This window comes from Pseudophryne corroboree, chromosome 6 (genome assembly GCF_028390025.1).
Source record: "Pseudophryne corroboree isolate aPseCor3 chromosome 6, aPseCor3.hap2, whole genome shotgun sequence".
NCBI classification, from domain to species: Eukaryota; Metazoa; Chordata; class Amphibia; order Anura; family Myobatrachidae; genus Pseudophryne; species Pseudophryne corroboree.
Window position 1 is genome coordinate 240,912,115 of NC_086449.1, and position 12,749 is coordinate 240,924,863.

Sequence of the window (12,749 nt, forward strand, 5' to 3'; positions counted from 1 at the left end):
CTTTATGTAATATTTTTTTTTTTACTTCGACACCAGGAATGAAACGGGCTGAGCTGATCGCAGTGTAGGAGTAGGTCTGGAGCTACTCAGAAACTGCTAAGAATTATTTAATCGCAATTCTGCTAATCTTTTGTTCGCTATTCTGCTAAACTAAGATACACTCCCAAAGGGCGGTGGCCTAGCATGTGCAATGCTGCTAAAAGCAGCTAGCGAGCGAACAACTCGGAATGAGGGCCATAGTCAGTATCGCAGGCACAGTCATTATGTGCTTGCGATGCCGACCTAGCCCCTGTCGCATAGTGAGAATCGGGATTAGCCCGAATCTCACCGTGTGTGTGCACCTTAAGAATAACTACATCGGGTATGGGTCATTAGGTCGACCACACGTAGGTCGACAGTCATTAGGATGACCACTATTGGTCGACATGCAGTAGGTCGACATGGTCAATAGGTCGACATGTGCTAGGTCAACCCGGAAAAAGGTCGACGTGGTTTTTTTTTTACTGTTTTTGGTGTAGTTTTCTTTGTAAAGTGACGGGGAACCCCAATTAGTGCACCGTGTCCCCTGCGCTCGGCACCGGTTACCATTCCCAATTGTAGTCCACGTGGATTGTAAAGTATGAAAAAGTAAAAAAATTGGGAAAAACTCATGTCAACCTTTTTCCATGTCGACCTAATACAGGTCGACATATTGACCATGTCAACCTAATGCATGTCAACCAACAGTGGCCCACCTAATGACTGTCATCCTAAGTGCTGTCGACCTAATGACCGTATCCCACTACATCAGTAGACGACACTGAGATAAGTTTCAAGGTGGCCGAAAACTGCAGGATTTGGGCTGTTGGGATTATTAAAGTAAGAAAAGGATAAGCACATGAGGGAAGAGGGTCCTACTCATGAGAGCTTACATTCTAAAGGGGAGGGGCAGACAGACAGGAGTGACACAGATGGGGTACATAGAGAGCATGGGACAGAGGGTTAGGATGAGATTTGGCTGGGTTTGGTAAAGAAGTGGGTCTTAAGAGCCCGTTTGAAGTTTTGTAGAGAGGTGGAGAGTCTGAGGGGGAGAGGTAGGGAATTCCAGAGAAATGGAGCAGCACGTGAAAAATCTTGGAGATAGGAGTGGGAGGAAGTAATCAGTAGGCAGGAGAGTCGGCGTGCATTAGCAGAGCGAAGAGGATGGGTGGGAGTGTAAAGGGAGATAAGGTCAGAGATGTAAGTGGGAGTCAAATTATATAGCCTTATAATTTACAGTAGGGCATAGATATGCAATAATGTAAGAGAATTATGTAATAAGGCTAGACTCAGGGGGTAATTCAGACCTGATCGCTGCTGTGCGTTTTCACACAGCAGGCGATCAGGCACAAACTGCGCATGCGTATGTACCGCAATGCGCAGGCGCGTCACATGGGTACAAAGCGATAAGTTTGTGCGATGGATCCGTTCGCATGGGCGATCGCAAGGAGATTGACAGGAAGAAGAAGTTTGTGGGTGTCAACTAACCGCTTTCAGGGAGTGTTTGGAAAAACGCAGGCGTGTCCAAGCGTTTGCAGGGAGGGTTCCTGACGTCAGTTCCTGTCCCCGACAGGCTGATGTGATCTCAGCGGCTGAGTAAGTCCTGGGCTGCGCAGAGACTGCACAAAATCTGTTTGTACAGCTCTGCTACACATGCGATCGCACACTTGCACAGCTAAAATACACTCCCCTGTAGGCAGCGACTATCTGATCGAAGGGCTGCAAAAATCGCTTGCTAGTGATCAGGTCGGAATTAGGCCCTCAGTCTGCAGATCATTTCACCATTTGCAATCTCCTCTATGCATCAACATGTGTCCCAACAGTGAGAGGACTGCTAGCACCATACTTTGTTTATGACAAGCTGTTAACTTGTTTCACATAGACCAGCTTAAACTTTACAGGCTCATAAAGCAATAAGTACTAATTGATTGTGACTTTGTTCTCTGTGCAGATAAACTGTACTGTTCCTAAAATGATTGATCTCACTTTGACAGAGGCTTAACTAAAAATTACCCCTGGCTCAGGTCCAGCAGCTCATACAGGGAATAAATATTGTCTAGTGGGATGTACCAAAAAGACTCCAGGGTTCATCTTGTCATATACAATACAAATATATGTTCATTATTTTGCCTTGCTGGAGGTTAGAAACTGGCTACACCTTCTCACTATGAAAGAGCTAAACTTGCTTTAAGTCCCTGGTTTCACCCCATTAGTCCCTCCCCCCGTGTGTGATGCTGGATGGTACATTCCACTGAAATGCCTATGCTGAGCGGGTGGCAGCTGGCGCAGGGGCTCATTCTGAGAGCGGGCTCGCTGGGGGCAGCAGCAGGTCCTGCAGGGCATTTACTGGGGCTCTGAGCTGCAAATGGTTCTAAAAATCCCTCCTCGGAGATCTGTCAGCCTGAGCCCTGATCATCAGCTTCCTGTATCCCCAGCAGAAATGACTGGAACCACTGCGCTGAAAATGGAAGCAAATATCTTAGTTCTTGGTGCAGACGGGGTCGGGAAATCAGGTGAGTGTCTGCATACAGGGTTGCAGAGAGTGATGCTCCGGAAGGGAGGCTTGACAGAAAATCAGTCAATCATGTATTTGTAACATTTTGTTTTGTAATGTATTATTATTATTATTATTATTATTAATTTATTTTTTTAAACGTAAGTAAATGTAAAAAAAAAGTTATTTTTCTACCATTGTTCACAAATGTACAATTATTTTCTTAGTTATAGTAATGTACATTTGTAGCAATAACTAAAGCATTATTACCAAACTGTTGCAAAATGGGTCTGGCAGGGACCAGTCATCAGGATGTTACTGCTACTCTGTTGGTATCTGAATATAGTTTTCCTTCTTCCTTGTAATTGTATGTATTATGTTTACTTACAGCATTGACTGTTCGCTTTTTAACCAGACGTTTCATTGGAGAATATGGGGATCTTGGTAAATATATTTTTCAGATGGTAGCTGTCATACATATGATGTGTATGTCCTATTTTTACTTCCAAATATGATATACATTAGAATTATTCTGCCACACATTAAAAATTAACACAACAAATAAACAGCTATCACCCCAGATTTACAAACAATTGAGATAGGATATAGATGAATTTTAACATGTTACCAGTGGAAATTAGCTGTGGGTTTAGACATGTAAGTAAACGTGTTACCCTTCCGCTGCGTGAGGTCTCTAAACTTAGTACAGTGCAATGTGTTATCAATTGATGTAGTTAATGGTCCACAGACAAGTGCCCCATAAGGAAGGCACATAATAAAATTACTTATTTTATAAAAGTTTTTGCCTTGTGGGGCTTTTATGTTTCCTTAGTGATGTCTGCCTAGAAGAAATCATACAATCTACAGTTATCTATGATAGCTAAGAAGTTAATTATGTTTGACTGTCTCTCTGCTTCCCTCTTCCTCCCTCTCTCTCTCTCTCTCTTCTCTCTCTCCCCTACTCCCACCTCTCTCTCTCCCCCTCCCTTTCTCTACCTCTCTTCCTCCCTCCCTTTATTTCTCCCTCCCTCCCTCTATGCCCCCATCTCTCTCACTCTCTATCAATCTCTCCCTTTATTTGCGTATATACACTCTCTCTCTCTTTCTCACTCCCTTTATTTGCGTATTCATTGTGTAATGTACATTATAAAGCTAGTATATTTCCATTTAAATGGTTAAAGGAGAAATATTCCAGATATTGCAGGAATACGATTATCTGCAGTATCCCCAAAATGCCGTCTGGACGGTAAGCACACCATCACCTTATGGCTGTCAACATCACTAAATTGTCCCTACCAACTCATGGCAGTGCATTGGAAAACTAGCGGTGTTGCGCTTCTATTATTCTCTTGGATATGCGTATCCAAACATTGCAGCAAATTGACTTTCCCCATAGTGCTGATTTCTACTACATGAAAACCCTTAAAAATGCATGTGTGACGATTGTGTTCATTTTATGTTTGTACTGTAGACTAATATGAAGAAAAAGTTGTTTTGTGAAAATCTATTGTGCTACGCGTTACCTGTTTTCGACTTTACTAACGCCTGGGAAACATCAGTGATATTATTACTGCTAAGTGCACTGTACTTGTTGTTCTCCAGTTTGATAATAATGTCATAATAAGACTATTTTTAGATGACGCAGCTCATCTGAAGTAAAGAAGCTGCCTAATTAACTTGGAAACTGTAGGATAACATAATTTGTCTGAGTTTCACTGTGGAATCCTACGTATAGACTTAATGAAATAAAGCCAGACTATTAAAATGAGCAGAAGCAGATGTGGCCATGAGGATATTGATGCACTCAAGTTGTCTTGGACACGCAAACAGACTTTCATGTAAACCACATACTCCTACGGTATTAATTCCCATAGACTAAGCTGTGTTATGACTGTGGTTGTATTTTCCTTGCAGAATCTATATATAGCCACAATGTCTCAGTGGATGGAAAGGAAGTAATCTTTAATATTTGGGATTTTCCATATTCAAAGGTGAGTTTTCTATATATTTTTCTTGACCGTTCCACAGTAAGGTGTTTTGGACAACAAATTACATAGATTTCTTTTCTTAATTGCATGACATTTAGATTTGGGGCAACAACTGCAAATCTTTTGTTTTCTCTGTCACACTGTTTGCTCATGTATAAAAATAATATATTTAAAAGGGGCACTCTGTGCTTCTATATAAACAAATGTATTTAATAGGGGAACCTTTTTATTCATAAATCACTAATGTATTATCTGTCTTAATGTGATTCATGTGACCAAGAGTAGGAAGACAGTAAGTGGCTGCAAATAAAGATGACAGTGCTGAAAATGCCTGTGATTATATTATGTGGCTAGTGTGGGACCTATACATTTGCAGTGGATTGCCCCAATTCCACGTTCGGCCAACACAGTCGTTGGGGTACAGTATCAGGGAAATCTAACATGTTGGAAATCCTCTGGTCGAGGATCCCAACTAAAAAAATGATTGGTATCGGCAAGTCATGGATTTTTAACATGCTAAATTTCCCTGATTCCCTGATGGATTGCGTTTCATCGTTGAATGCCGATTGGCATGTCTGATCAGCATCATGGAATTGCGGCACTGATGTATGGCACGCAGAGAAGTGCTGTATTGTTGTACATATACAATTTGCTAGGACTTTGCAGAAAAAATCAGCAGATATGGACGTATAGTTTTCCACTTGGATAGAAATGTTGCCCATTCTTATATTATTCTGTAATACAAATAAAATGAGATTTTTTTTCTCAGTATGAAAGTAGAGCTTCATCCTAACAGTAATTATTATGTTATTGCTAGCAATTCTGACCTGGTCATTGCATAGGAAATGTTGTGTACGCATGTAGATGTACATGAATTGAAGTGCACAAGGACTACAAAACTCATTATTGCTCTGTCGCACAGAACTGAATCTAGTACAGTTAGCCATTCAAGACTCGCAGTGGACTTACATAGGATATCAGTGAAAGTATATAGCATTTTAAATAAATGGTATATTCACAGTGCTACATGAATATACTGACATGGAAAAGGCTCCTTATATACTAGTGTCAAAAATCTTACTATTACAAGAGAATTCAATTGCTGGCGGGAAATTATAAAATCCCTGTGGTGCAGGGTTTTCCCGCAGCCACGGGATTTAGCTACTCAATTGCAGGACTGAAAATGGGAAATCTAAGCGTCTTTTTTTCTTGCATTTCCAGAGCAAGTCTGATTTTTTTTTAATTTTTTTTTTAATCGTTAATTTTTTCGGAAAATCATCGGGACTTGCTCTGGCACCCCAGTAGCACCACTCCTGAGGATTAATTAAGCAATTGGAAGTTTCTAATTAGCCAAATTAGTCTGTATTACTCACCTTCCAAAGCAGGGTCTTCTGCATCCAACGTCGGGAACTTGGTCTTCTGTGGTAAGTATGTAGTTTGTGTGTAAGTAAGTGGGTGTGTGCAGGGGCGAATTTAAGGGTCAGTGCGCCCCTAGGCACAATAGTACTGGCTCCCCCTGCCATCCAATTTTATTATTTTCATTGTTTGATTCTAGACAATCAGTTTGGTGATAGGTAGTGTAGTATAATATAACGTAATAATAAAACAAGCCATGAGCTATAACATTTAATTAATTGCACATATATACTAAATAGGACAGCTTACAGGAGAGTCTGCAAATGTCCCACCTGTTCAAACTCAGCTGAAGATGGTGTACAGTACATTAGAGTGGAAATATTTTGTAGTTATTGATAATTTCAGATTGACAGCAACGAAACATGTGCCGCCCCCCAAGACGTGCCATCCCTAGGCTGTGCCTCATGTGCCTAATAGGAAACTAACCACTGTGTGTGTGCGTGTGTGTGTGTATGTGTGTATGTGTGTGTGTGTGTCTGTGACCCCCCATCCCCCTCCCCACATGCAGTATAATTCCCCGCAGAGGCAGTGGCTGTGAAAACATCTCTCAGCAGCCCATGCACCTCCCAGCAGCCCCTGGGACTCCCAGCATCCTCCTCCCCAGTGGGAAGATGGATGGGAGACCACTGCGAGCCGTGGAGACCCATGAATAGGTGAGTATAATTTTTTTTTTCATGCGCAGCAGATGTTTTCCTTTTCTTTAATTGGATACCATGGGTATCGGGACCGCGCATACCAGGGACGTGCAGTCAGGGGAGGCAGTGCCTCCCCTGTCATTAATGAGTAAAATAATACAAAGAAGATACTTATGACACATAAGTATCTTCTTTATTATTTTACTCATGATTAAATCAGTTTGGGAGGCACCGATCGTGGTGCCTCCCGTACCGATTGATAAAAGATATGGGAGCGGGGGGCGGGTGCGGGTGGGGCCTAACAATGGGCAGGAAAAGCCCATTGAAATTGTATGGGAAAGCGGCACCATTAGAGGTGCCGCTTTCCTACAGGGACGTGCTTTCAACCTATGAAAGCACATCCCCTGTCAGTGAGGCCACAGTGATTGGCCAGCGGATCCGTCACTGGATCCGCTGTCAATCACTGTGTGGGCCTCGGTGGCGGCGGAGGTGTGGGCGGCGGAGGTGCGGGATGCGGCGGGCCGGGCGGCGGAGGTGCTGGCGGCGGTGATGCGGGCGACGGTAGCGGCGGCGGGACGCGGCATTACCTCCAGTTCAGCAGAGTTTGGCAGCGGAAGCGGTACCCATTTCAAAAATGGCGCCTCAGCGTCATTTTTGAAATTCAAGATGGCCGCCGCGAGCCAATCATGGCTCGCCGCGTCATCGCCCCGCCCCCTCCGCTGACTTATATAAGTCAGCGCGAGGCAGCGGCTGTCAGTCCGACGGCGGAGGAGGAGCTGAGAAGAGCTCCTGAAGACCGAAGACGCCGGAAGTCCTGGATGGGCGGCGGCTATGCAAAAGAGCTTAGCAGCCGCCGCCCACCAGGTGAAGATGCTGGAAGTCCTGGGAAGGCGGCGGCCATGCAAAAGAGCTTACAGGCCGCCGCCTCCCAGGTGAAGACGCCGGAGGAAGACGCCAGAAGCCCTGGGGAGGTGGCGCCCCCCCAGGTGAAGACGCCAGAAGCCCTGGGAAGGCGGCGGCCACGCAGAAGAGCTTAAAGGCTGCCGCCCCCAGGTGAAGACCCTGTGTAATAAAGTTTTTTTTTTAAAGTATGTGTTGTGTTTTTTTTTTAAAATATTTTCTTTACAGGTGGACTACGGGTGCCAGCGGGCCCTTTATGTCCGGGCATGCTGGCACTTGTGGTTCTCCAAGTGCCAGCATGCTGGGGCAGGCTTGCTGGGACCTGTAGGTCACCTGTAAAGAACAATATTACTATTCTTTACAGGTGGACTGCAGGTGCCAGCAGGCCATTTATGTCCGGGCATGCTGGCACTTGTGGTTCTCCAAGTGCCAGCATGCTGGGGCAGGCTTGCTGGGACCTGTAGGCCACCTGTAAAGAACAGAGCATACAATGAACCCCGCACCCACCGCCACCAGGGGTGCGGGGCATAGCACTGGGCTATCAGCCCAGTGCTGGTTATTGCTCGGGTGGGGGGACCCCATTTTCATTTTTTGGGGGCCCCACTTTCCGAGGAATGCCAACACTGGGCTGACTGGCTGGGGGGTGTATAATGGCATGGCAGGGGGACCCCACACTGAGTGTCTCCCCTGCTATGGCATTACCCCCCCCTCCCCACCTGGTTCTGCCTGGTGCTGGTTTTAGCGGTGGGGGGGGGGAACTGCATTTTTTTTTATCTGCGGGGGGGGGGGGGGGGGGGTTAGTTGCAGTGCCTCCCCAGCCCCTGACCTCACCGCACTGGCGCATACCCATGGTAATCCATAATTGGGCGCAAGGTACGCAAGGTTTTTCACCTCCCAATTGAATTTCCCCTTAATATTTATTTTTTTCAACTAGTTAACTCGTGCAAATGGTTATGTGAATGGATCCTATTGGTCCAGTATCTACTTACTAGTGTACACTCTAGGTCTGGAGTAGGGCAGTGCACTTGACTGTCAATAGGGTACTATTGTGTGCGCGCATCTAAAAAGGGGGCGATGCCACGCTGAAACATGTAGCGTGAACACTATAGTTACTATGTTGATATTCAAAATATCAACATATTTGGTCAGAATGTCAACATGTTCATAATGTTGACATTCAGCATGTCAACTGAAAAAATCTTGACATGTTCAAAATATTGACAGGTCTACATTATGAACATATAAGCGTTAGGGTTAGGTTGCGGTTAGGGTAAAATAGTACTGTTGACATACTAACTGTTGGTATGTAAAATGCTGACATTGTGACCATGTCAGCATCCTGAATGCTGACTTTCTGAACATTGACATGATATGCCACAACCATTGGTCCAATGATCTCATATCCACTTGGTCCCAAAGCTGGGAGTGCTTGCTACATTTTATAGTGGGTAGGTGGGTGGGTTGGTGGGGGAGGGGGGAATTAGTTCTATATCTTAATGAACTCCATCCAGAACTCCATTTAAGCTTTGAGATCTGATTACATTAAGCAAGGAATACAATAATAAAATCTGATATTTTTTACTATATTAATAAAAAATTCTTGCCAAACCACTATAACACTCAAATGTATGCTTGTGGCCTAAACTCAGTTAGTAGTTTCATTTTTCCATATTGTTAATTCTTCATTTGATGAAAATATATCATAACAGTTCTGGGATATATATGTTGGCAAGTGTTATGGAATTCAGCTAAATTCACACAGAATATGATACATACATGAAAGTACCATTGTTTAGCCACTCTCATCTTGTAGGAAAGCAGTAATACAAACTGACACATGACACAGACCACAGTTTTCTGTAATGGGTTGCCTTTATATATTTAATGTTACTTTGCAAGCAGCATTGAAAATGCCAGGGTTCCATGAAATGCCTCTTTGATTGACCCGCACAACACAAAAAGATACACAGGAATATTATTAATCAGCTTGAGGTCTTCAGAGACGGAGCAACCATCTGAATGGGATAACAAGTGCTCCATTGAGATGGCTGTACCAGTATTTGATCTAATACAGAATGTTAAGTAAGATAAGGAGAATTAAAACCACCTGCTGGACTCCATACAAAGTATCTTATCAGCATGTCATGTTGCAAACCATTCAAAGTATTTTCCATTTTGATCCATGGTTGAGGGACATCCCCGCTTACTGTGCAAGCTGCATAAAACAGAAAATGTGTCAGAAAAGAGACCAAGGGGTATATTTACTAAAATTCGTATTTTTCAGAATGAGTTTAAAGTTCAAACACGAATGACATCGAATGTGTGAATTTGCAACTTTTTGAATTTTTTACGCCTCATTTACTATGCTGTCGTATTCTGCATTTTCGTTTTCCCTGATGTCGATGTCATTCGTAATGTCGGGCAGTGTTTTACGTGAGTGATTAGTAAAACACTGCCGACATTAACACAATGAATCTCGGCCGGATCTGTGAGATCCGTGCAGGGCTTCATTGTGTACCTTAAAAAAGTGTTTAAAGAGTTATAAAAAAATTTACAAAAATGCGTGGGGTCCCCCCTCCTAAGCAAAACCAGCCTCGGGCTCTTTGAGTCAGTCCTGGTTGTAAAAATATGGGGAAAAAATGATTGGGGTTCCCCCATATTTAAACAACCAGCACCGGGCTCTGCGTCCGGTCTTGGTACAAAAAGTACGGGGGACAAAAAACGTAGGGGTCCCCCGTATTTTTTGAACCAGCACCGGGCTCCACTAGTCAGAGAAATAATGCCACAGCCGGGGTCACTTTTTTATATCGGTCCCTGCGGCCCTGGCATTAAATCACTAACTAGTCATCCCTGGCCGGGGTACCCTGGAGGAGTGGGGACCCCTTAAATCAAGGGGTCCCCCCCCCAGCCACCCAAGGGCCAGGGGTGACGCCCAAGGCTGTCCCCCCCATCCAAGTGCTGCGGATGGGGTGCTGATAGCCATGTGTAAAAATAAGAATATTGTTTTTTGTAGCAGTACTACAAGTCCCAGCAAGACTCACCCGCAAGCTGGTACTTGGAGAACCACAAGTACCAGCATGCGGTGGAAAAATGGGCCCGCTGGTACCTGTAGTACTACTACAAAAAAAATACCCAAATAAAAACAGAACTCACACACCTTGAAAGTAAAACTTTATTACATACAAGCACACCTACATACACACATACTTACCTATGTTCACACGAGGGTCGGTCCACTTCTCCAAGTAGAATCCATGGGGTACCTGGGAATAAAATTATACTCACACAATCCTGTGTAGATAGGTCCTCTTCTGAGCTTGTAATCCAAATACTTGGCAAAAAAACAAACCGAAAAACCCGAACCACGCACTGAAAGGGGTCCCATGTTTACACATGGGACCCCTTTCCCCGACTGCCGAGACCCCCCGTGACTCCTGTCACAGTGGGCCCCTTCAGCCAATCAGGGAGCGCCACGTCGTGGCACTCTCCTGATTGGCTGTGCGCTCCTGAGCTGTCAGTCAGGCAGCGCACGGCAGAGATACAATGTAGCGCCTATGCGCTACATTGTATCCAATGGTGGGAACTTTGCGGTCAGCGGTTAACCGCGAGTAACCTCACCGCTGACCGCAAAGTTCCCACCATTGGATACAATGGAGCGCCTGTGCGCTACATTGTATCTCTGCTGTGCGCTGCCTGACTGACAGCTCAGGAGCGCACATCCAATCAGGAGAGTGCCACGACGTGGCGCTCCCTGATTGGCTGAAGGGACCCTCTGTGACAGGAGTCACGGGGGGTCTCGGCAGTCGGGGAAAGTGGTCCCATGTGTAAACATGGGATCCCTTTCAGTGCGTGGTTCGGGTTTTTCGGTTTGTTTTTTTGCCAAGTACGTCGATTACAAGCTCAGAAGAGGACCGATCTACACAGGATTGTGTGAGTATAATTTTATTCACAGGTACCCCATGGATTCTACTTGGAGAAGTGGACCGACCCTCGTGTGAACATAGGTAAGTATGTGTGTATGTAGGTGTGCTTAGGAGGGGGTCCCCACGCATGTTTTTTTTAAATTTTTTAACACTTTCCCACCCCTTCCCACTGATAAACATGCACGGATCTCATGGATCCGTGCATGACTATCAGAACACGGTAAAAAAAAAGCAGGTCTATTTTAAAACTGCTTTTTTTTTACGAATTGTATTTTTTCACGGCAGTGTTTGGCTATTGCCGGCAGTGATTGTGAAATAGAATTTTTAGTAAATTACTGAGTTGTATGAAATAGCAGGCGTATTTGACCGATGGTGTATTCATATGTATTTTTTTCTTTGACTTCCAAAAAAATACGAATGCCCTCATCACTGCCGAGATTTTAGTTTAGTAAATTCCCGAGATGACACTTTGAAGAAAAAACAGCAAATCGGTCAAAATTGGGAGCTTAGTAAATATACCCCCAAGTTGTCACATTGCATAAATAGTGTACACTTGAACATCTATTTTGCAGTGACGTGCAGTGAGGTCAGTACCTGAGGAGCACTGATTAGTATTGTCCTGCCCAAGGGGGTGGGTTTGATGATGCAGTGAGCCACCCCTAATCAGAAGTACCTTTCTGGTATTGTGCTTCATATACGGGAGCGGCGATCAGTGCCATATATAGTCTGGGACTGAAGGCAGCTGGTATCTGCAGCAGAGGTGTATCTAGGGGTCAGAACACCCCAGGCAAAGTAAGGGATTGGTGCCCCATCATATTCTCCCTGCCTATACTACTCACACGTACAGTATCTGTCCCCCCCAAGCTGCGCCACAGTGACAGGCAGACGGTTACCTGCACTACTGTGGGCCGCCCACTGGTTCAGAGCAGGGACGTGCAGTCAGGGAAGGCTGCCTCCCCTGCCATATTCTAATCTGATGATTAGAATAAATCAAAGATGATATTTATGACGCAGATTCTGTGTTACAAGTAACTTCTTTGTATTATTCTAGTCATTTTTTCAGTGAAAAAAACTAGCTTCACTAAATAGGAGGCAGCAAGAGCGCTGCCTCCCACTGACAATATTAAACTTTATGAAGCGGGGGGGGGGGAGGGGCATGACTGTGGGCAGGAAAAGGCCATTGAAAATAACAAGGGGATGAGGCACCTCTCTTTCCGCCTCAATGACATGACTGCACGGACGGATCAAGAGGGGGCGTGACACACTGCAGTCTGATCCGCACTGATTGGATGGACTGGTTTTCTGCCTGAACAGCACCTCTGCATCCGCCCATACGTAACTACTTTGGTGGGGCTCGGCTGCCCGGTCCGTATAT

General features: G+C 44.7%; 1 protein-coding gene across 2 annotated transcripts in view; it reads left to right on the top strand.

The window, feature by feature from the left end:
- Window positions 1-2,237: 2,237 nt before the first annotated feature.
- The window catches only part of LOC134931921 (ras-related and estrogen-regulated growth inhibitor-like protein), a 93,775-nt gene continuing 83,263 nt past the window's right edge, over window positions 2,238-12,749 (top strand). The window contains exons 1-3 of one of the 2 annotated variants that reach the window (XM_063925795.1): window positions 2,238-2,531; window positions 2,903-2,956; window positions 4,427-4,503. In XM_063925795.1, the coding sequence (XP_063781865.1) occupies window positions 2,384-2,531; window positions 2,903-2,956; window positions 4,427-4,503 (279 nt within the window). In that variant the 5' untranslated portion in view covers window positions 2,238-2,383. Of the gene's footprint in view, window positions 2,532-2,902; window positions 2,957-3,642; window positions 3,759-4,426; window positions 4,504-12,749 lie in introns of those variants that run through there. The other variant, XM_063925794.1, reaches the window with a different exon arrangement.